General features: G+C 42.9%; 1 protein-coding gene and 1 long non-coding RNA gene across 2 annotated transcripts in view; one reads left to right on the top strand and one right to left on the bottom strand.

The window, feature by feature from the left end:
• Nucleotides 1-12,072, bottom strand: part of Chd1l (chromodomain helicase DNA binding protein 1 like) — a 56,399-nt gene extending 44,327 nt beyond the window's left edge. The window contains exon 1 of the mRNA XM_055603809.1: nt 11,808-12,072. Within this exon, the coding sequence (XP_055459784.1) occupies nt 11,808-11,997 (190 nt within the window). The 5' untranslated portion in view covers nt 11,998-12,072. The remainder of the gene's footprint in view (nt 1-11,807) is intronic.
• A 142-nt stretch (nt 12,073-12,214) lies between these two features.
• On the top strand, nt 12,215-22,501 carry LOC129673929 (uncharacterized). The gene is made up of 4 exons (XR_008719747.1): nt 12,215-12,275; nt 17,129-17,252; nt 21,992-22,120; nt 22,391-22,501. It is a non-coding gene; the product is annotated as an uncharacterized LOC129673929 (long non-coding RNA).
• Nucleotides 22,502-25,645: the final 3,144 nt, after the last annotated feature.

The following is a 25,645-nucleotide window of genomic DNA, read 5'->3' as shown; positions in this document are numbered from 1 at the left end:
GATCCAATCAGCTACACACACACACACACACACACACACACACACACACACACACACACGCCAGCATGTCAGGGAAAGACCAAGGAAATGTGTTTCCCAAAATGCCTCCAAATAGGACCCCAGGCCTGCTGACACCCAACTGCAGTGAGTACACCTTCTCATGTGCCATGGAACATCTACCAAACCGAAGGCCAGCAGACAAGCCTCACAGGACACAAAGGAGCTGATCGAAATGCAGTCAGATTGGAAATCACTGACAGAAATTTAACAACGAAGGTTCCAAGCTTCTGGAAACTAAGCACACTTCTAAATCTTCTAAATAACAAGAAGCAAAAGCCTCATTGCAAAAGCCTCAGGGTAAAGAACTAATCTAAATGAAAACAGAAACGTAGTATGTTAAAACTTAAGGAACAAAAATTAAGTCAAAAGGGTCACAGGATCAAACGTAAAATTACAAACTTCTCTGGGGGGAAGGCACAGAGTCTTTAGGATCTATCAAGTGTCCACAAGTTCTCTTTCTCTTTTCAATTGTGTATATGTGCACATGTATGTGTTTATTTATGTGTGAGTGCAGGCACATGAGTGGTGGAGCACTTGTAGAGGTCAAAGGACAACTCTTGGGAGCCAGTTCTTCTACCACCTTATGGTTCCGGGAGCCAAACTCAGGTCATTATGCCTGTGCACGCACGTATCTTTACCCACTCAGCCATCCTGCCGGACCAAATTCTTACACTTGACACCAAAAATAAGCAAACCGAGGGAACTAAGATAGTGTCTGATCAGCAGGGCAGCAGTGATTACATAGCGACCAACAGACCGAACTGTGGGCCCCAAAACACCAGCGACTGTATTCCCCGGGTGAGAGGAAACTGAACGGAGAGGGAAACAATTGGGTGGAACCTCAGGTCACCCAGTAATCCCTGGAAAACTTCCTGGGCACCTGAAGGTGTAGGGTCTCCAGTGTCTAGCCACACACCAGCATGCTGTGCTCACTGGCCAGTGAGTGCCTTCTGGGGACTTTCACCCAAACACAAAAGAATATACCTTCTTCTCAGCACCACACGGAACCTTCTCCAAAATTGACCATATAGTAGGTCGCAAAGCAAGCCTCAACAGATACAAAGGGATTGAAATAATCCCTTGCATTCTACAAGACCACACTGGACTAAAGCTGGACCCCAGCAACAACAAAAATAACAAAAAGCCTACACATGGAAACGGAACAGCTCCCTCAATGACAGCCAGGTCAGGGAAGAAATAAAGAAACTAAGGACTTCCAAAATTCAATGAAAATGAAGGCACAGCATACCCAAATTTATGGGACACAATGAGAGCAGGGCTAAGAGGAAAGTTAATAGCACTAAGCATCTTCTTTAAGAGATTGGAGACATCCATACAAGCAACTTAATGGCACACCTGAAAGCCCTAGGAGGGGATGAAAACAAAAAAAGACACACCCGAGAGGAGTAGATGGCTGGAAATAATCAAACTCAGGGCTGAAATCAATAAATTAGAAACAAAGAGAACAATACAAAGAATCAACAAAACCAAGAGCTGGTTCTTTCTTTAAGAAAATCAACAAGATAGACAAACCCTTAGCAAAACTAACTAAAAGGTAGAGAACCACTATCCAAATCAACAAAATAAAAAATGAAAAGAAGGACATAATGAGACACTGAGGAAATTGAAAGAATAATTAGGTCTTACTTCAAAAGCCTATACTCAACAAAATTTGAAAATCTAAATGAAATGGACAATTTTCTTGATAGATTCCACTTACCGAAGTTGAATCAAGATCCGGTAAACAAATCAAATAGTCCTATATCCCCTAAAGAAATAGAAGCAGTCATCAAAAGTCTCCCAACGAAAAAACAAACAAACAAACAAAAGCCCAAGGACAGATGGTTTCAGTATAGAATTCTACCAGACCTTCAAACTATTTCACAAAATAGAAACCCAAGGAACATTACCAAACTCATTCTGAGGCCATAGTCACCTTGATACCTGAGCCTCACAAAGACCCAACAAAGAAAGAAAACTTCAGACCAATCTCTACTATGAACATAGACACAAAACATACTCAATAAAATACTTGCAAACCGAACCCAAGAACACATCAAAGGTATCATCCACCATGACGATGTAGGCTTCATCCCAGGCATGCAGGAGTGATTCAATACAATTCAATAACTCCATAATTCAGTGCAATTCAGTAAGTCCATCAATGTAATTGATGGAAATCCATCAATGTAATATACCATATAAGCAAATTTAAAGAAAAAAAACAAAAAGCCACATGATCATCTCCTTAGATGCCGAAAAAATCCAACACTGGTTCATGTTTAAAGTCTTGGAGAGATGAGAGATACAAGGCATATACCTAAACACAATAAAGGCAATATACAGCCAGCCTGTATTCTAGATACACTATGATGAGGATATAAAAACCCATAGCTATGGGCCAGAGAGCTGGCTCAGGGGTTAAGAACATTTGTTACTCTTGCAGCAGACCTGGGATGCCCAGTACCCACGTGGGAGCTCACAACTGTCTGTAACTCTCGTCCCAGGGAATCCAATGCCTTCTTCTATCTCCGTGGGTATCAGGCACTAATGTAGTGCATACACTTAACATTCAGGAAAAACACTCACACACATAAAATAATAAAATAAATCTAAAACAGTATTAAATTTATAACTATAATAAGTACTTGGCTGTGAGAATATCTATCGTTACTTAGGAAAGCAAAAAATTAAAAATAACCTAATGCCCAAAAAGGGCTGCCTAAACTATAGATCAAAATATAAAATCATTTAAAACTTTGATTTCAATAACATATGGACAGGGAACCCCAGTTTTGGACCTCCCTAATATAGGGGTGGAGGACGGGGAGAAAGGAAATTATACACATACATACATACACAGGTAATAAATGTGCATGTAGGCCAGAGACTGGCCGGACAGAGAACATGTTAACAGCAATAGGGCTGTACACTAAAATTTCGTTTTTTGTAGGCATAAATTTTTTCACGAGCACATCCTGGAAAAAAGGCCAGAACGTTTTCAGTGGATTGACAACTCAGAATGCTACATTTATTCCAGCAAGCAGAAAGCGCAACTATAAGTTTTAATATTCAGTATTGGCTACATCTGTTTCCTTCTTTTCCTGTGCTAAGGGTTCATAAGTACACACCCCCGACACATACCTCTGCATTTAATGCTCTGACCCATGAATTCAAACTTGCAACCTCCTGTCTGCTCACTTCCTCTTATCAAGAATATCCCTACAAATATAGGTTCCTCCTGGTGTATTATATGCAACTGGATTTGATCTGCACACATTTCTGAGCTTTCTGCATATTTTAAAGTATCATTTCCAAGGCCACTGGCAAGCATATTGTCACAGAGACAAACATTAATCAAGATATGCTGAACATACAAAGGCCAGTCCACAAAGCCAAATTTAAATTAGAAACACATATAGGAGGAATGGTAAAGGGGGACTCTTTTGGGAGGGAGGGGACAGGCCTCCTCAACAGGAGGGGAAGCATACCTGGTACTGGAAACCTGGCTAACTACTCGGCAGGAAAAAGGAGGGTAAAATAACAGTAAGGGTATCTGAGAAAGCCACAAAGAATCACACAATTAATTAAAACAAAACAAACCTATAATGCATGTAATTCTGTGTATAAATATACATATGTACCTTTAACAAACTCTTCTCATCTGGGCTGACAATTCTGTCTCCAAAAGCCAAAGACCACCTAACAAAATCCCAAATACCAGACATAAGAAGCCCCAGTTGTTGGTCAGGGCTGTCCAAGAGATTCCCAAAATATACAGCCCATTGAGTTGACGTTGGTTGCACACCCAGAGGTGGGAGGTTAAGTCCCTGTTGCTGAAGACACCAGGCACTTCAGAAATAGGGCCCAGAGCGTGGGAAGCCAAAGTTGTTTCTCAAGCTGTGTACAGCTGCTTGCTTGGCAAGCTGCTTTGTTACAGAGTAGTCAGCAAAAACAGGTTTTGCCCTGGCCTTTACCTTCAAACAGATATAAGCAGATTTTGCCAAATTTGTTTAACTTGTCTGGGAGACCTTGGACCACGTCTGCCCTGCAGGAATGTGGTCTTTGAAAGCAAGTTTGACTGTTTGTGGTCCGATGTGAACTGTTTTGCTTTGTCTTTGAAAAGGAGCTATGAAATGAACTTGGCTGCTTCAGTATTGACTGAGGACCCTTCCGAAACTATCCTAGGTTTTCTGTCTCTTTCTTTTGCCCTGTAATCTCTCAGTCCCTACTCTCTCCGTCATGTCCTGAATTACCTATAGCTGGTTCTGTCAGGTGTTACGCAACGTGGAAGCACAACTAGGAGAAACACCGCTGACGAGAGAGCGCTCAGCACAAAAAAGGTAGAGCGGTAAGCAATCTTCAGGAGACATGGGTCAAGGCAATGGCCTATGCTTTCCATACAAATGCTTAAAAATATGCTTCGTGCCAGAGGAGCTACAATAAGCCAGCAACCGTTGTTTAAATTTTAAATTTTTATAAAAAGTGTTTGTCCCTGGTTCCCTGAAAAAAGAAACTGAATCTAGAAACTTAGGAAAAGGTAGGGGCTAAATTTGCAAGATCATTATGATGTTTTCGGACCTGAAAAGGTTCCTGTAGATAGATTCAGTTTATGGGCCTTTATTAGACATAGTCTAGACCCTCAACATGAAAGAGAGAAGGTTCAAAATGAAGAGAAAGCTGTAGACACTTTAAAGAATGATGCAGAAGAACGTGAAACCAAACTGTCTGTGCCGCCAGAGGATCTTCATACAGAACCAACAGATGAATTACTATTGAAGAAACAGATGATCCTCTTGACCCAGAGGATGCACAGAGTTGGAGGAAGAGGCAGTTAAATATCGCGCTGAAGATGATTTTCCCCTGCTTTTAACAATGAATGTGGCCAGGTGTGTCAAAAAAGATAAATACAAAAAAGAGATAAGGAAGTTGACTAGTGTAGTAAAGTCTCTTTCTGCACAATTGCAGAAGTTACAAAGGGATGCAGGAGGACTTCTGAGCTCCCAGGGAGAGCTGTTTGACTCTCAGCAGGTTCTGGGAGGGTCAGACGCTCTGAACTCCCGGGGAGAGATGGATGGCTCTCCTCTAGCTTTTGAGCCCGCAACAGCTCTCTTTGCCTCTGGTGCACTGAGAGCAAAGTCAGGAGACTGCGGCTGGATGCTTTGCTTTCGTCTTCCTGTACCTATCTGTCGTTTGTGTTATGCTTGTCCTTGTCTTACTGTGGACTTTTCTGGATTGTTAGTAATAATGAACCAAACTTCACCTGTTAGCCATCTGTTTACCCCTTAACTTGGTTTAACTTATTTCACAATTTTTCAGAGAAAAGCAGCTTCTCAGCTTCTCCAGTCAAAGAAAAGGGGATAAACTGAAACAGCAGAAACTGAACTGGCTCTGTCCTTGCAGATGAGAGTCTCCTGCCTGGCTAAAGCTGACAGCCAGCCTGGGGCTGCCTGTGCAGGCTGCTCTTAAAGGGGCACCAGCAGCTGCTCAGATTCTCTGGTAAGAGAGCTAATGGTTAATTCTGCTACAAAGCCTCTGTGGTCATAAAAATTGGATTCAACACATAGCAGGGTGTTTTGTCTGTCTGTTTTGAATGTATAAGTTTACTATGTTGTATATGTGTTGGTTATAGATTATTGGTTACTGGATAGGTTTAAAATCTGTAACATAAAGTTAACTTGAACTTAAAACCTAGGGTCAGAGCCATTCTAAACAACAAATGGCATGAGCCAACTAAAGAAACAAGTCTCCAAAGGTAATATAAAATTTGGTTTTGACTTCTAAAAACTAGGGTTATGCTCTATGACTTCACTCATAAAGAGGTACTTTATTTTGATATTGCAAAAACAGATTTTTAAGAAATATTTAAATACATAAGGCTATGAAACACTGTAAAGTTTATCAGGCATTTTAAGCAATTTATAGTGCAGGAACAAACTTTTGTTTTGCAAACATTACCAGCCTCAGCTCAAGTTGTAGAATTATGAGCTGTAGCTGTGGTCTTTCAGAATATGGCTTCTACTTCTTTTAATTTATACACTGATAGCCATTATATTACTAAAGCTTTGCAAGTCCTACAAACCATAACATATGTTGATACGGATAATAAACAAATATAAGATCTATTTAGACAGATACAACAAAGTCTCCAGAGCTGTGTATAGCCTTGTTATACAGGGCATATTGGAGCTCACTCAGGACCTCTGTAGAGCCACCTCAGGAAGCACAGGATTGGACCTCAGTCCCTCCACCTACACAGCATCAACCCTGAGACGGGAATGCAAGCTCTTCCTGCTAATATTTATGGACCAACTCCAAAAGGTACACTGGGATTGATTTTGGGAAAGAGTAGCTTGACAGCGGTCACATTGAGCCTTCTAACTCCCCGTAGAACTCTCCAATTTTTGTAATTAAAACGAAGTCAGGGATATGGAGATTGTTACGAGACCTCAGGACAGTGAATGAGACTATGAAATTAATGGGAGCATTCCAATCAGGCCTTCCTTCCCCCTCAGCCATACCTGCAAATACATTTAAGATTATTATTAATTTAAAAGATTGTTTTTATACTATACCTTTACATCCTAAAGATTGTAAAAGACTTGCGTTTAGTGTTCCTTCTATAAACTTTCAAGAACTTATGCAATGTTTCCATTGGAAAGTCTTGCCCCAAGGTATGGCTAACAGTCCTACATTATGTCAAAAAATTGTAGCTCATGCTATAAATTCAGTAAGAATAAGGTAGTCTCAAATGTACATTGTGCATTATATGGATGATATACTGTTATCTGATAAACAAGAAAGTAAATTATGACAGGCTTATGCTGCTTTGCAAGAAGTCTTGCAAAGGCTTGGATTGATAATTGCTCCTGAAAAGCCTCCAAATAAATAGCTAGGATATCAATTATATCCCAAAAGTATTTTGCCACAAAAGATAAAAATAAGAAAGGATAACTGAAGAACTTAAATGACTTCCAAAAATTATTGGGAGATATTAATTGGCTACAGCCCTATTTGAAGTATCCACTGGAGAATTGAAACCTTTGTTTGATATTTTAAAGGAAGATTCTAATCCTTTGTCTGTCAGGACAATCACCGAGGAATAGCACTAGAAAAGGTGGAAACAGCCACTAGTAATCAAACAATATCATATATTGATTATGACCTGCCTTCAAAGAAGTACATTCTACCTACATCTCATACACCCACTGTTGTATTTGGGCAAAATGGTGCTTTATTTTGGATACATTTACCTGCATTACCTGCCTGTGTAATTACTCCTCATTATGAAGCAGTGCCAACGTTAGTTCAGAACTCTAGAATACTTCGTGAACATTTTGATAAAGATCCTGATACTATTATAGTGCCTTATACTAAAATACAAATTGATTGGTTATTCTAAAATACTGATTTATGGCCTATTGTTTTCACATGTTTTATGGAAAACATTAATAATCACTATAAAAGACACAAGTTGTTACAATTTGCTAGTATGCATAAATTTATATTTCCTATTAATTTAAGAACATCACTGTTACCTCAAGCTGTGTTATTCACTGATAGTTCTTCTAATGGTAAGGCAGCATTTATTGTTCAAGGAAAAAAAGACAGTACTTAATTTTGAACCTGCTTCTATTCAAGCTATTGAAGTTTTTAGCTTTTGCTGTTGCTATTTTTGAAACTCTTACCAACTTACCTTTTAAGCTTTTTACAGATAGTCAATACATTGCTAGAGCCTTAGTTCTTTTAGAAACCATTCCTTATTTAGAAACTAGCAATAAGCAAATATTACAGTTATTTCAGCAGATAAAACTCTGCATGAGAACAGGAAGCATGCTTATTATATTGGTTATATAAGAGCTCACACTGGTCTTCCTGGTCCATTCTCAGAGGGTAATGTTAAGGTCGATGAACTCACTCAGTCCAAGATTATTGCCCTATCTCGAACTGAATTACACAACAATCTCATGCCTTGCACCATCAAAATATCAATAGCCTAAGAAGACAGTATCATATCACCAGTGAATCTGCTTGTCAAATTGTGAAACAATGCCCACAGTGTCCACAGTTTTCATGAGTGTTAATCCACGAGGGCTTATTCCTAATCAACTTTGACAGATGGATGTTACTCATATTTCAGGAATTTGGACAGCAAAAATATGTTCATCTAGTAGCGGAGACTTTTTCTGGCTTTATTTTTGTTTCTGCACAAACTGAAAAAGCTGCTAAACACATTATTGCTCATTGCTCATTATGCTTTAGTATTATGGGCGTACCATAATTGAAGTCATTAAAACTGACAATGGTTCTGGATATATTGGTAATGTGGACTTTGAAAGCAAGTTTGACTGTTTCTTGTACCAACGTGAACTGTAAGGAGCTGTGAAATAAACTTGGCTGCTTCAGTATTGACTGAGGACCCTTCCGAAACTATCCTAAGTTTTCCGTCTCTTTCTTTTGCCCTGTAATCTCTCAGGCCCCACTCTCTTCGTCATGTCCCAAATTATCTAAGGCCGGTTTCGTCACCAGAGACCCCTGACCTGGAACTAGGCTGAGTGCCCCCTCCCTTAGGACTTGCTTTCATGGTACCAGAAGACATCATACAAGCTTCCAAAGGAGGGAAGCTACTAACAATCTTACCCAGCCATGACATGTACGAACCACAGCTACCAGCATGGCACAATAACCCTAATGGCGCAGTACTGGCATGCATGCATTGGTGGTAACCAACAGCTCTCTAATTGGACTAAAGATCTGCTCAACATGAGGGAGACCATGCCTGCTACTGGAAACCAAGCTAACTACTCAGTACTAGTGAAGTAATGGTTATTGGAGGAGAATATATATCCACTAACTTACTAAGCCAGCATAATCCTTTACAGTCTATCAACATTTGTCCTTATACACACAGATAAGTGCAGTTATCACCCCTCATCAAGGAATGTTCTCCTTGCAACAGATGGAGACCAATATACAGAAAACCACAACCAATCAAAATGCAGAGATGCAGAGCCCAGTCCCAGAGGATATGTCTAAAAAACACTTGCTCAGGGATTACTGTGGAAGAGGGGGCAGAAAGATTGTATGAGCCAGAGGGTCAGGGACTTTGCCGTGAAACTATGTCTCCTAGCAACATCAGAGCTTACATCCATAGTCTCACCAACATGAATGCCCACTCACAGGGATACCACCAGTGAACACGCCAAAACAAAAAATGAAGGCCATGAGACCTCAACCCTACACAAACAAGTATAGGCAACTAAGAAAAGCTGAGAGGAAAAGTTAGAAGGTCTTCTCCAGGGAAGAGCACACCAACTGTTTGTCCAAATGGACAGCCCAGAGAACATACACACAAGCAACATGAAACAGACTGAACGAGATATATTTAGGAATGTCTATGTACATACGTATATACACACAACAACAAGTGGGGGGAGGCCATGAATTTGAAGGAAAGCAGGGCAAGGTATATGGAAGTGTTTGGAGAGGGCAAAGAGGGGAGTTGCTGTAATTATAATCTCAAAAATAACATTTTAAAAGTTGAATATAATGCTGGGCAGTAGTGGCGCTCACCTCTGATCTCATCACTTGGGAGGCCAAGTCAGGCAGATCACTAAGTTCAAGGACAGCCTGGTCTACAGAGTGATTCCAGGACAGCCAAGACTACACAGAGAAACCCTGTCTCAAAAACAAGCAAACAAACAAACAAAATTTAATATAAAAGAAAAACATTGATACGAACTTCTTTGGTCTGCAGTACTCAAATTGTCTTTCTCCTAAACCTAATCATCCATCTACATCTGTCCCTCCTCTAAGCGGATGGCACTTCTTTTTTTTTTTTTTTTAAATTCATTATACATTTTATTTAATTATTGACACATTAATTACATTCTTTTCTGGACTAGTGTTTTTCATTAACGTTTTTATTGATTAAGCTATTTGTTTACTTTACATCATGATCAGTTTCCCTTCCCTCCTCTCCTCTCCGTCTCCCCCTCTAATCTCGCCTCCCACTCCTCCTCTCTTTCTCAGAGAAGGCGAGGCCTCCCATGGATATCAACCAGCCTTGGCATATCAAGTTGCATCTTCTTCAACTGAAGCTAGACAAGACAGCTCTGTTAGGGGAAAGGGAGTCAAAGTCAGGCGATGTAGTCAGAGACAGCCCCTGTTCCTGCTTTAGGAGCCTCACATGAGGACCCAGCCGTGCAACCGTTACATACACGCAGTCTGCCTCCCTTCATCCCCTGCAGGCTCAGTTGGCAGTTCAGTCTCTAGGAGCTCCTACGAGGCTCAGGTTAGTTAGTTCTGTAGGGACAAGCTAGAAACCTAGAACAGTGGAAACTCCCAGGAAAAGCGGGTGACCTTAGCTAACACTCCTAGAAATGGCAGCTATGGTGCCTGAACCAGCCATCTCCTGGAACCTGGCAATGGAGGGATTGGGCTCGTAAGGGCAAGTGGGCTAACAAAACCTATGACTCACCATTTGTCCTGCCTGCAAGATGTGCAGGGGTAAAGATGGAGCTGAATGAGATCCACGCCACGAGAGGGAGCCAGCCCACCCCGACACTGTTTGCAATACTCTGCTACATCTACAGACAAGAGCCTAGCATAAACGTCATCAGAGAGGCTTCTCCCAGCAACTGACGGAAACCGACGCAGAGACCTACAGCCAAGCATTAAGTGGGGCTGGGGGAATCCTGTGGAAGAGGGGGAGGAAGAACTGAAGGAGACTTTCTTTTTTAATGACAAGGTCTTGGGGGCTGGAGAGATGGCTCAGAGGTTAAGAGCACTAGCTGTTCTTCCATAGGTCCTGAGTTCAATTCCCAAAAACCACATGGTGGCTCATAACCATCTATAATGAGATCTGGTGCCCTCTTCTGGCATGCAGGTGTACATGCAGACAATACACTGTACGAATAATAAATAAGTATTAAAAAAATAAAAAAGAACTAGGTCTCCCTATTATGTAGCCCTGGTTGTCGTGGTACTAGCTATGTAGACCAGGCTGGCCCTGAACTCAGAGATTCACTTGCCACTGCCTCCCAAGTGCTGGGTTTAAAGGCATGCACCACTGCCTGGCAGAAATGCACCTATTCTTGCCGTTCCTGGGCAAACCCTCACATTTTTGTGGTACTTGGCAGGTGTAAGTCAAGTGAATGCTTCCTTATACCTTCAAAGGCACTTAACAGCTAGTTAAGGAAGTGGTTCGGAGGGAGGGCCGGCGTTTATTTTGCTGATCCGCTCCCCACACCTCACAGACCACTCTCAACAGAAATAAGCAACGATCACACCGTGACGTCTAGCGAGACAACCTGACTTCCGGTTCAGCCGGCACCACATTCCCAGCAGATACCTAAGGAAAGGAGTCTGGGGGTGCTGAACAGAGTGGACGCCGCTTCGTGTCCATCTGGGGTCTGCACGCCCGGGGTTTCCACATGTGGAACCAACACATAGGTTCTCCACCTCTGGGGCCTCCACACCAGGGGTCCCCACACGTGAGATCCCCACACACGGGGCTCGTAAGGGCGAGTGGGCTAACAGGAGAGCACTTAAGAGCAAACTTTGCTGGGCAACGCGTGCAGCGCAGCTGAGCTCACTCCCCAGCGGCAACAGGTGAGTGCGCATGCTCAGTCGGCGGGGAAGCGCGGGCTGGGAGGAGTTAGAGCGGCGGGGGCGCTCGGGAGCCGGGAAAGCGCGCAGCGGCGCCGCCCGCCCGGGAACCAGCCCGGCCTCGCCGGCCGCCTCACCTGTCAGACCCCACTGCTGTAAGTCCTGCTCCTGCACCCGCGTCCGCACCGCCTCGGGTCCGCGCTCGGCCGGCAGCGCCTGCAGGAAGCGCGGCGACTCGCCCGCCATCCCGGGAGGCTCCGCCCGCTGCAGCGCGCCGCCGCCAGAGGGCGCCTTCCGCGCGCGTCCCCGCGCCGCAGAAGCACGCATGCGCGGTCCAGCGGCCTGCAACTGGGGCTCTGAGGCTGCGCTTGCTGGAAGGTCTGACTCCTAACGGGCTCCGTGGCGAGCAACCATCAGGCTCCAAGCTTGGCAATCTCCGCTTTTTTTTTTTTTTTTTTTTTTTGTTTTTTCTAGACAGGTTTCTCTGTGTAGCCTTGGTTGTCCTGGACTCCCTTTATAGACCAGGCTGTGTCCTCTTTCATTTCTTACTGTCCCCTTTAAACTTCACGTCAGATTCCTGAGCGGCTTGCACGTGTTCACTTAAGGTGTGTATGCCTAAAAACTGGCACTACAAGGTGGATCGGGCCTTTATCTGTCTAACCTCTTTCCTCATTTATGTCTAAAAACACCAAGATCGCTTAAGATGTTAGAAGACAAAAAAAAAAAAGAACCAGGTGGTACATCCTCACCACTGGAGGGGAGGCCGAGGCAGGAGAATTGTGAATTCAGATTCGCCTGGGCTACATAGCAGGAATGTGTCTATAAATAATAAATGTAAAAGCTCAGCAGAATGCTTGCTTGCCTGGCAGGCACCAAGCCCTGGGTTTGATCCCCAGTGCCCTGTAAATCGGGCATGACGGTGGGCACCTGTAATCCTCACACTGGGTAAGTGGCGGGAGGACCGGAAGCTCAAGCTCATCTTCAACTACACAAATTCAAAAACAGCCTAAGGGACAGGAAACCTTGCCTTAAAAGTAAAGAGGTGTGAGACAGCTTTTTCTTTCCCCTCCAGATTCCCAGAGTAACCATGCGAACAGAAAATCCACGTGTGATGAAACTAATGGCCACGTTGTCCTATGAAGGGCCAAAGCTGCCCACAGTATGCAGCAGTAGCCCTCTAAAACCTAAGGGTATTGACCTGCCTGGTATACAGACTTCTCCAGGAACTCACAGAACCAGACTCGAAGTACTTACCAACCAGATTGAGGGGGAGGGGTCAGCTACACCAAGGTCACTGGATCTTGAATCACTGCATCCCTCTGGGACCAAGTTACCACTTGGATTACATCTAAGTTAAAGATTAACTCAAAACAAAGAAGCTGTTCTCAGTGAATACGGAGAGTCTTTTTTACAATATGAGGTATTCATGGGCCCTTATAAGAATATAGTGAGTCATCTGTCCCTTACCAATGGGGTTGAGCACACTCGCCCCAACCCAACTCCCATTTTCCCAATAGAACTCTGTTGAATAAATTCCTTTCTTCACTGTTGTTCTTCTCCATTTGGTTTGGAGTGGGAGAGAGGGTGGCAAATGGCTGGACCTGGTTTGAGAGACCCCCCAAATCAGGACTCTGCCAGCACCTCTGATCATACTGTCCTATCCCCAAGTCAACTGATTGCCTGAAATGCTCCCCAGGGAGTTGTCTTGTGAGTGTCATTTGTTACTTAAGCAGCACTGTTGTGTGCCAGGTTTCTCCTGTGCTTGGGGGAAACAGAATTCCGTTACAATCCAGGGCGGTGTTGCTGCAGCTGTGGCCTGAGGCGGTCAGGTTCTCCCGAAGCACTCTCCGCTCACTAACCGGGTTCTCATCATCCCTTAGCTTTACAGAAAACAGTTCCAGGACATGTCTCTGTGAGGCAGAGTTTGATAGTTTTTGAATGAGAGAAGAGTAACCGATTTGAGGTTAAACTCCAAGGCCACATATTTTGGCCTTAAGCATGGTTTAATTGGTTCTTTGATGTAGCACCCCTCTGGTGGGTCAGAGGGCCAAGAGGCTGGCCATCCATGCCTGAAGTCCTAAGTGCCATCCCTGGAACCTGTATAGTGGGAGGAGAGAGTTGACCCCCGCAAGTTATCTTCAGGTACACACACACACACACACACACACACACACACAGTGTGGCATTTGTGCCTCCCCTCAACTCAACAATACATAAACTTAAAATTCAGGAGAAGGTGGTTGATGCTGAGCAATCATTGTGGCATAGTGGGGCTAGACTGATTCTGTAGGACAGCTTTTTCTGTGTCACCGCTTCCTCAAGCCCTTGTGGCAGAAGTGTGCTGTCCAGGGGCTTCTTTAGGAGGATTTTGTACCTGGTTTCTGTCTCACTTAACTCTTTCCCTCCCTCCTAATCTGCTAAAGCAATGCTGTCAATCACTTGCCACTTAATCCAAAGCATTCTTACTTTTTAACCTTAAAGTACTCCAGAGATAAGACTCCAGTTTTGAACTAAGGAGATTGCTGATACATCCAGCCTGGCTTTTAAAACATGGCTAAGGGAAATAGCTGGGAAATCCAGGTCTGCAGAGGGGGTAACAGGGAAGTTTTACTCTGTACCATATATGAAATGAATCTGTAGGGTGCAGGGAGGAAGCAGAGAGACAGTTGGGAGGCCGTTGCAAAAGCCTAGGCAGGAGATGGTAGTTTACGGTCAGCAGGATGCAGGGACGTTATTAGTAGGTACACTGAACAGGTCAAACCAATAGGAACAATGGGATGAAGGATACTGGCTTTTGGAATTCAGCCTCCGGACAGGGTAGAAAGTTGTCACATGAAGGAAAAGCAGACAGAATGAGGGATTCTTGTGTGCACTGGAAGTGGATGAACACAGAGGAGGCCCCAGTCATTATTGATGGGAACACAAACTAGCACTGTCATGAAAAGGGTAGGCTCCTCGTACATGTACAAATAGAACAGCGATATGAGCCATTTCCCCTACTAAGTATATCTCTAAAGAAGCCATAATCACTATCAGAGAGCTATCTGCACCCCCATGTTTGTAGCTGCTTTTTTCACAATAGCCAAAATGTAGAATCAGCCTCTATGTCTAACCATTGATAAATGCATAAAGAAAATGTGGTATATATACACACACATTGTACATACATGTGTACATATGTGTAACATACAGATATAGATAGTTTATACATGCATGTATGAGTACATTTATGTATGTAATCTTTTGAGACAGAGTCTTGCTATGTAGCTCAGGCTATACTCATTGTGTAGCCTAAGCTGGCTTTGAACTCATGATCTTACTTCCTCAGCTTTCTGAGTGCCAGGATTTGCAGGCATATGCCACCACACAAATGATGGGCTATCATTCTGTCATTAAAAGAATGAAATCCTGTCCTTTATAGCAACATGAATGAGCCTCGAAGGGTCATGTTAAATTAAATGAATCAGGCACAGCAAGACAAATAAGCATTCTCAGTTAAATCAGACGCTCAAAATATTGATGTCAGAGATATCGAGAGTAGAATAGTGGTTACTAGAGTGCTTCAGTTACTTTTCTGTTGCTGTGACAAAACACTAAAAGCAAGGCAACATATGGAAGGAAGGGTTTATTTTGGATTCCAGTTCCAGAGGGAGCAATCAAGTTAGAAATGGTGTGAACCATTAAGTCCTCTCCAGTGACATTCTTCCTGCAGCAAGGCCACAGCTCCTAATGGCATTGACTCTCCCAGGTTCTCCTCAGACCTACACGCGAACACTGTGGGCTTCCTTCCTCACCTCAGCTCAATCAATAATGGATAAAGTTAAAATGCAGAAGAAGGTGGTTGATACTGAGCAAAAGCAAACAGTGCTTTTCACCTCTTCTGTGACATCCAGTAGGATAGGGCTGAGAGCACAGCACTCACTTATCTTCAACCCTCTGCCAGTTATGAGTCTCTGCCTTGACTGCTGGCTACTGCAGAGAGAAGCTTCTCTAGCAGAGGCTGAGAGGAGCACTGACCTATAAACAGAAGGCAGTGAACCTCCCCAAACAGCACCACCAGCTGGGAACCAAGGGTTCAAAACCATGAGCCTGTGGGGGACATTCTCATCCAACGCCACATCAAGAAAAGATGGAGAAAGGAAGGCAGTAGGGTAGTTAGAGAAGGTCAGGGGGACAGCTGGGAGGAAGAAAAATCTTCAGTATTCCTTTGCACACCAGTGCTTGACAAAAATTAATTGAATGCTTCAAATGAACCAGTGCATGAAGAGCTGATGTTTGAAGTGATGAAACTCAAGCTTCCTTGTTCTGACCATTATACCTTGTGTGCATGGTTGAAATGTCCCGTCCCGATGTATTAGTTACTTTTGCATTATGGCTCCTAAGCAGTGCCTGCCCCAAAGTAAGTACTCCATAAGTACTAGTTAAATGTTTGAGCCAAGTGCCTGGAAGCAGTTCCAGATTTAAGACCTGTGTTTGTCACATGGTATATACTCAACTATAAGTGGATATTAGACATATAATACAGGATAATCATACTAAAATCTGTACACCTAAAGAAGCTAATCAAGAAAGAGGACCCTGGGTAAGATGCCCAATCCTGACACAGAAAGGCAAATGAGATGGGCATCAGAAGAGGGAAAAAACAGGGAACAAGATTGGAGCCTATCATAGAGGGCCTCTGAAAGACTCCACCCAGCAGGGTATCAAAACATATGCTGAGATTCATAGCCAAACTTTGGGCAGAGTGCAGGGAATCTTATAAAAGAAGGGGGATATAGAAAGACCTGGAGAGAACAGGAGTCCACAAGGAGAGCAACAGAACCAAAAACTCTGGACACAGGGGTCTTTTTTGAGACTGATACTCCAACCAAGGACCATTCATGGAGATAACCTAGAACCCCTGCACAGAAGTAGCCCATGACAGTTCAGTGTCCAAGAGGGTTCCCCAATAATAAGAACAGGGACTGTCTCTGACAGGAACTCATGGGCTGGCTCTTTGATCACCTCCCCGTGAGGGGGGAACAACCTTACTAGTCCACAGAGAAAGACAATGTAGCCAGTCCTGATGAGACCTGATAGACTAGAGTCAGAAGGAAGAGGAGGAGGACCTCCCCTATTATTGGATTGGGGGAGGGCCAGAGGAGAAGAAGAGGGAAGGATTGTAGGATTGGGAGGGAATGGGGAAGGGGACTACAGCTGGGATACAAAGTGAATAAACTGTAACTAATAAAAATAAAAAGACCTGTGTTTGTTAAAACTCTCAAAGTTTTAAACCCAAGTTCAGAAATGATATGCCACAGGTAGGCAAGCCAAGGCACAGAATGCTTAAGGAACTTGATTTTGATCCTGTCAAATCAGTCTTAACTGGCAGATAAAGTCTAGTCCCAACTCTTTTTTGGTTAATTGCTTGGATTACATAATCATATTTATTTTGATTCTTCCTATTATTCGTCCGCAGAGAAAGACAAGTATCCAGCAGCAGCAGCATGGTGAGGTTAATTGTCATCAAACTCTCTCTTTGGTAACGATAGCATTTGCAACTGCTAACAAAACAAGCATGGTCGAGCCCAGGTCGCCGGCAGGTATGTTTGCTCTCCTCCGTGTCATTGCTCTGTGGGGTAACAGTAGGTCACTGGCAGCATCCAGTGAGGCAGATTCGAGGCTGCAAAGGCTGCAACCACAGAGGAAAGTTTGTACAGATCTTTACTTTTGGACTTTCAGATAAAGCCAGTGCCCTCCAGTGAGCTGGAATGAAAGAGACTTCAGCTTTCTTTCTCAGAAAAAAGCGGGAAACCTACATTCTGACTTTAATGTAATTACACATGTCTGGCATCAAATAATATTTAGTGTATTTGGGGGGGTTGTTTGATTGGTTGGTTTTGGGTTTCTTTGTTTGTTTGGTTGGTTGGTTGGTTTTTTGTTTTTGTTTTTGTTTTTTGAGACAAGGTCTCTCTACATAGCCCTGGCTGTTGTGGAACTTAGTATGTAGACCAGACTGGCCTCAAACTCGGAGATCCGCTTGCCTTTTCCTCCTGAGTGTTGGGATTAAAGGCACGCGCCATCACCCTCAGCTGACATAGAATATATTGTAATAGGCTGTCTTTTATGTATCCTTTGAGTTTCACACATGTAAACATGCATCTTAATCATACCCCCTCTCTACATCATGCTCCTCCTACTCCTTCGTTGGAAACCCACGGAGCCCAGTTAGTGCTGCCTGACAGAATGTGGTAACCCTGTTGAATTGACCTTGTATTGATCTTACGAGAGCAACCAAGCTTTTAGTGAGCTCCTGAGCGCAGTGGCCATGCCATAACCACAGGCAACCTTTCACAGCACTCTTCCCCGTCCTCGTCCTCGGGCTCTTACATTCTTCCCCGCCTCTTTTTCTGTGGCATCCCCTGAGCCTCTCCAGGCGGATAGCTGGTGATATGAATGTCTCATTTAGGGCTGAGTACTCAGCACTCACTCGTCTTCAACACTTTGACCAGTTATGATTCTCTGCATTGACTGCTAACCGCTGCCAAGAGGAGCTTCTGTAGCCGAGGTGGTTCAGAAGGCAGTTGAACAATGTGACCATTTAGCAAGGCAACAGTTTTCAAGCTTTCCCACAGGGTCTCTGGCGTCCCAGCCACAGACTTCTGACCGAGTGTGAACTCCCTTCTGTAGAGCAGGCCGTGAATCCAACCCACACTCAGGTGGTTACCCTCTCAGCCTTCTTGCCACTGCACCGATGGGCAGATCTAGTCTCGGGTCAGTAATGTAGGAGAACGGAACATAATAAATTAAACACCCAGCCACGTCAGAGAATTGATATCCCTCTTTCGTGAGGACGTGACACTGCTGTGTCATCTAGTAAATGGTTTGAGGACATAGCCCAGATATTGTAGGCAGCTCTGAACTGAGATTTGCTCCATTTGCATGGCAGTGCCTGATTTCTTTTTTCAGTTAATGCCTCTGACTATCATTTCTTGCTGTTAAATTAGTGGTACACATTTTCACATTTCCTTTTCTCTATAGAGCAGTAAATTGTCTGTAAGCCCACTTCACTGGCCTCTAAAGATTCTGGGTTTGTTGATGTTAGATTTTAGCTTTTCAAACATATTTCCACATAAAGAGCAGGTTGTCTAAATTTTACAGGGAACAAAGGCAAAATGGTCTCCATATGACCACACACAACCTTAAGGAGTCTTCCAACATTCCTTAAGGAGTCTTCCAACATTCCTTTTCTTTTTCCTCATTGGCAGGAACCCAAAGATATCTTATGCCTTTACCCCATAAAGCCTGAATCTTAGGCTTGAAAAATGAACACACCTGGTACACATGTGCTCAAGACCCTAAGACACAACTGGAATGTGGAGCCCAGGGACTCCTCCATCTTTAACCCCACAGACTGTCCAGAGATACCGTGTACTATAATCTCCATAATCAGGCAGTTCTAGTGATCAGAAAGTGCTTCAAAGAGCTTCTGTGTCAAAGTCATTTAAATGAGGAGAAATAATGTTACCTATTGTATAAGGTGGAAATTGGTTTATAAGAAACTAAATGTGAATTTGAATGACCAAGGATATTGTGAGGGACCCAAAGACTTTTGAGAATCACACAGTATCTGAATTTCACCAGTGAAGACGTTGCAATCAAAAGTTATCCCTCATTGTTGAGGTTCAGTGGGGATCTCATTAACTGTGTGTGTGGCCATCCAGAGAGATAGTAGTTTGCCTGTTTTCCTAGCCTGTAGATGTGGACACACACAAACGCATGCACACACACGATCATGGGGTTATGGATAGCCAGGTTTCTTATCCCTCGCTTTTTGTTTTTGGGTTTTTATTTTTCCAAGACAGGGTTTCTCTGTGCAGCTCTGGTTTCCTGGAACTCCCGAGTGCTGGGATTAAAGGTGTGCACATTCACCTCTTCCCCACATTCTCCTCTGTAATATGACTGAGTATCCAAGTCCTTACTGGTGACTTCAATGACTTCAAGTGTTTTCCAGTGGGAAGCGCCCATGGACTTGGTTTTTGTAATGCAAATGGATGGATGGATATATTGTATTTGGGGAGCAGAGGGATGAAGTAAGTGAATGAAATCCCGAGTGAATGCTGGTTGGTGACATAGGCACAGCCATGTCAAGGACCCCTAAGCCTCAGACCCATGGGAAAATGGCAACGCCTTCCCTTCCTTTCTTTCCTTATGGTCCATGTGTGGATGTTAAGATGCGTGCAGAAAATGTCCACAGAAGCTTCCTCCCTCTGCTTATGAATGGCCTGACAGCTGCTCCTCCACGGAGACTGCTCCTACCGACAAACACCGGCTACACCTCGACCCCTGGATCTAGCCGCTCACCTTACGCCCCCGCTCCCTTGTGCACCTGTATGCTATCACCTCTCTATCCAGTTCTATATAGTGAACATGCTGGGCTTCTGGGGTGCTGTGGTTTCTCCATGCGAGAGCGAGTCCTCTCGGACCCAGTTTTTCTGTCATTTCTTCATTCCTTCCTCACCCCCAGTCAGGCCCATCCCTGGAGCCATGCATCAGTTTTATGGTAGCATGAGTTGAAGTTTTAAATATGCTAACTTAGATAGTCCCTACCTTCTGCCATGAAAACTATCCAAATCCAGTTAGGGATTTGCTAGTTAAAACTTTCCTATGCCAGTAGAGATTGTCTCACTAAAAAGGTGTATATACATATACGTATATCTCTGTAGTATGATATACTGACTACACGATAATAGAGTCCTTCCCGGATTCAACACATATGGAACCACTTCAGATTTTTCACTACTAGTGCCAAACTGGCTACCTAGCAGCTCATGTATTCCATTCTGGTAGGTATTATTATATTTCGTATTTACAAGGGTGTTTGCACACACACATACATTTATTCGTATATTTATTTACTTTATGAGCATGCGCATATGTCAAATCGGTTCTCTCCGTCTGCCGTGCAGGTCCCAGGGATTGACCCCAGGTGGTCAGGCTTGTCCGTGAAAGCTTTTACCCACTGAGCCATCTCAATGGGCTCTTACTTCTCACTTCAGAGGTGGTAAAATGAATGAAAAAAAAAATGTAGACCTTCCGAAAACTACTTAGCGGTAGAGTCCACGTAAGCTGATGGTTGCGGCTAGGCTCTAGCTCACTCGCAGGGAGTGACGTACGGTTTTGCTCATAAATACGTGCGACTATTTCTGCAGGAATCTTGCAGGGGAATTGATGAGCAAATGGAGCTTACAGTTCAGATAAACGCTGGCAAGTTGTTTTCCAGGAAAGCATTCCTCTCCACTCATGCCGAGTGGGCCTGCCCATGTCCGATTCTCAGTTCTGAACAGAACCAATCTTTTGTTTTGCAATATTTTGGTGATGTATATCTCATGGTCTAAAATTTCTTTGGCTGCTTATCTGATTGAATATTATTTTATTAACTGGTTGATCAGCTTTTTTTTTAAGTGGTTATTCATGTACTTCACTTTCTCTGTTGCACTCCTTTGTTAAAGATCAAACATTTTAGATGTTAACCCTTTGTTAAATACATTTCCAGGTAGAAAATTATGATATTTGTCAAATTACACCTTGTTAAATGTGCCATGTGTGTAGAAATTTGAATTTCTGTGTTTTCATAGTTATGGGATTTTATCTTTTAGTAAGAAAAGCTTCTTAGTACATCAGTATTTTCTTAGTTATTTATCTAGGGGTTTTGCTTTAAACATTTGTCTCTGGGGTTAATTTTTATTCGTTATGAAATCAGAATCTAATTTATTTCCCAAATAGGGAACAAACATCTTTTATCCCAGGGATTTGAAGTGACACCTTTACCGCTGACTAAATTCCCTGATACAAGAATATGTTCTCAACAGTTTTAAGATCTGCTTGACTTTCTCCACACCGATATCACATAGTTTCACATGGTGTAGGTTGCTTTGAGAATTTTTTTTTTTAAGTTTTCGCTTTAAAAATATTTTAAGACATTTTTCTCAAATCTTCTGTGTAAATTTGATAATCAAATCATCAAGGTACATTTAAAAAAATCCAACTGGAATTTTGGCAAGGCTGACTTGTCATTACTAAACAATGTTAGAGGAATGGAGGAAGACTTGATCATCTTCACAGTATTAATACTCTGTTTGGTACTACAATACATCATGTTCTGTGACTTTCAGAATATATTATTTTCCTCATTTTCAGTATGTTATTGGATTATTTATAGAAACTTTTTGGTCTTGCTTGCTACTGTCAACAAGTCGCATGTTACCTGACATTTTCTGGTTGGTAAAAGTCATAATTCATGTAGGTTGGTGTTTCGTGTGGAAAAATCAACTTGTGATAGTTTTGGTGTTGGCAGGAATGTATTGGGTGTAGAGGAGGCAGCAGGAAGACATCGGTGAGGAGGCAGCAGGAAGACATCCGTGAGGAGGCAGCAGGAAGACATCGGTGAGGAGGCAGCAGGAAGACATCGGTGAGGCATTTACACCATTTAGTAGAAACTAACTGAGGAGACCTTAGGAACTGAAACAGTTTGAACCTCCGATCCACAGAGGGCCCCAAGAAAACCCATTTTGAGGGGGAGTGTAACTTTTGAAGACAAAGTGTGTTTAGCTCATCTGGTGTTTCAGTGGGTCTTTTTGATTTTTATTTTGAGTGGATTTTGGAGAATAGGGTGTAATTTTGGACAAGCGAACGCAGCTGATAACTTTATGGAATTTGACAGATTGTCTTGTTATGCCAGGTTCACGGGACTCTCAGAGACCACCAGGAGACAACTCGATGCAATTGCAAGAGAGCTTTATTACGAAAGCGATCGAACTCGGGACCCAATTTGTTAGGCTTTTAACCACTTGTGTAAACAGACCAACAACAGCAAAAATCAAGATTTTTTTTTAAATCAAAGATTTATTAAATATTACACAAAAGTTAAAAGTACAAACTGATAAAACCATCTGAGTCTTCAACTGCTAAAGGTTACAGGCTTACACCAAAGAAGATGAGTCACTCCAAAAGGACAGCTGATAGACTGACCCTTCACCTCCAGAATCAACCAAGAATCACTGGCGCAGCAGTAGAGAAGTGGAACCCCGAGCTCTGAGTGAACAGGATTTTTAAAGGGAAAGTCTGTGAGCAGGGGGTTTCCATGGCAGCAAGCAGGGGGGGGCACAAGCCTTGGCGTTACAGAATTGGGTGAAGTTTAGTAGGGCGGGGTGACCTTTTCTGAGGCACACAATCACAATGGCTAAGGCATATAATCACAATGGCTATTTTTCTAAACCATATCTGAAACATTGGGGAGAATTTTCTCACCCGATTCTCAACCAATTCCCATTGATTATTGCCAGGGAGTTTGTCTCTATTTTCTATGAAGCATTTATTCTGTTATATTTCCTAGAGGCTGTTGCTAGGAGAGTTAACTTTGTTTTCTGCCACGTGTATATTCTGTGATATTTCCTGGTACCTGAATTCAGTTCCCAGTCAAGATCTTTATTTCAAAATGGAGTTATATTCAGGCTATCTTAAGCTCTTCAGTCTCTTTCAATTAACTAAAAGTGGTTATCTCGGTGGGTGTGCTTAAGACCATATAGAGAGCCATGGATAAACTTTTTAAAAGTTAGTTGAGACTTTCAGGGCTTACTCTCAAGTACTTAAGTACTCTTAGGTGGGTATCATATTAGAGAACATTTCCCTCCGTATTGACAATTTTCCCTATAGTACTCATACTGGTTAAAGTCCAGTCTTTGGAGACTCCATGACCTTCCTAATCAAGAGAACAAGTGACTTACAAGAGGCCCCATAGTTCCCTGGGTCTTGGTTGATTCTGGAGGTGAAGGGTCAGTCTATCAGCTGTCCTTTTGGAGTGACTCATCTTCTTTGGTGTAAGCCTGTAAGCTTTAGCAGTTGAAGACTCAGATGGTTTTATCAGTTTGTACTTTTAACTTTTGTGTAATATTTAATAAATCTTTGACTTAAAAAAAAATCTTGATTTTTGCTGTTGTTGGTCTGTTTACACAAGTGGTTAAAAGCCTAACAAATTTAGTAAACAAAAAGTAATTATCATTATTTGGCATATATTTTTATATTTTAAGTCAGTTTTTTTGTGAATGTTATCCTTCATAGATCAATATGACCTTAGGGATTGTAATAACCTTTAATCATTAACCATGTCTTATCCTTAAGTTTCATCCTCTATAAGCCTTGTATGACCCAGGTTTTCTGTGAATTGGCTTTATACTTTTGAGGGAGCTTTTTTATTTTTAATTCTTAAGACAAAAATCTTATTATATAAAATTTACCTTTACTTAAAACATTTTACCCTTTTCATCAAAAAGCAGTTTCCTATGTTTACCCTTCAACACCTGTCTTGTCTACATACTGTTTTTAATTTTGTTTTCTTTCCTTTTTTTTTTTTTTTTTTTTGGTAAAGAAAGGTTGAATCTGAACTACATACGTGGCATAAGGTAGCAAATCAATATTACCTGTACGCGTGTTGTCAAATCTGTAGGATGCTATATCTGGTCTAAGGAAGGGACTCATGAGAAGTGAAAGCTGCCGTATGGGGTGATGATAAGACTGGTGACGGAGGGGCAATGGTGTGTCCACCAGCACCTGGTGCCCCGCATGTTCACTGTGAGAATAAGGAGGGTAAATGTCTTCAGTGTCTAGAACTGCAATGGTGGGGTAAACGTTTAAAGATCTTTGGCATCTCACATATCCTGAGACTGGGCCAGTTGTGTTCTGTGTGACGGAAAATGATTTATGACAGTCATGCCTGGTTTTGAATGAGTTCGCCAGATGCACAGCTGTCTTAGTCACTGTTCTCCTGCTGTGAACAGACACCAGGACCAAGGCAGCTATAAAAGAAAGTGTTTAACCGGGGAGCTTGCCATGGTTTCAAAGGATGAGTCCATGGGCATCCTGGCAGGGCGCATGGCAGGCAACTAGGCATGGCTCTAGAGTAGTAACCAAGGGCTTGTATTTGATCAACAAACATATAGCAGAATGAGAGAGAGACTGGTCCTAGAGGTTTTGAAACCTGAGGTCCATTGATGCAGTCCCTCCAACAAGGCCACACCTCCTAACCCCTCCTCAGACAGTTCTAGGAGCTATGGACCATACATTCAAATGTATGAGTCCATGGGGGCCGTTCTCTCTCAAACTACCACAGTAGTAAGCTGAAGGGAAAGAATGAATAGCAAATGGGAGAAATAAATGATAATAAAACATTGTGAAAGTGGGAGCTTAAAATATCTCCTGGGCAGGACAGGAGCCTACTGCAGAGGGCCTCTGAAAGACTACCTAGCAGTGTATCAAAGCAGATACTAAGACTCATAACCAAACCTTCAGCAGAGTACAGGGAATCATAAGAAAAAAGGGGAAGTTAATATGATCTTGAAAGGACAGGAGCTCTACAAGAACCAAATATATCTGGGCACAGGGGTCTTTTATGAGACTGTTTCTCCAACCAAGGACCATGCATGGATATAACCTAGAACCTCTGCTCAGATGTAGCCCATGGCAGCTCAGTATCCAAGTGGGTTCCCTAGTAAGGGGAACAGGGACTGTTTCTGACCTGAACTCAGTGGATGGCTCTTTGACCTACCCCTCCTCCCCCAAGGGAGGAGCAGCCCTGCCAGGCCACAGAGGAGGACTTTGCAGCCAGTCCTGAAGATACCTGATAAACCAGGGTCAGATGAAAGGGGAGGAGGTCCTCCCCTATCAAAGGACTTGGATAGGGTCAGGGAGGAGATGAGGGAGGGAGGGTGGGATTGGGAGGGAATGAGGGAGTTGGATACAGCAGGGCTACAAGGTTAATAAATTGTAACTAATATTAAAAAATATATGTATCCTAGGGAAATCAACTGGGGAAGCCCCATTAAATCATTTAACTGGAGTTTCAATAGAATCCTGGTAGAGTGATCTAACCATTCATTCATTCATTCATTCATTCATTCATTCATTCATTCACTTTCTTACTTAGGGTAAGGCTCTTAAG

Source organism: Psammomys obesus, unplaced genomic scaffold (assembly GCF_907164565.1).
Source record: "Psammomys obesus unplaced genomic scaffold, mPsaObe1.curated_primary_1811, whole genome shotgun sequence".
Lineage (NCBI taxonomy): Eukaryota > Metazoa > Chordata > Mammalia > Rodentia > Muridae > Psammomys > Psammomys obesus.
The sequence above is the reverse complement of the archived record's forward strand: the minus strand, read 5'-3'. Positions and strand labels throughout refer to the sequence as shown.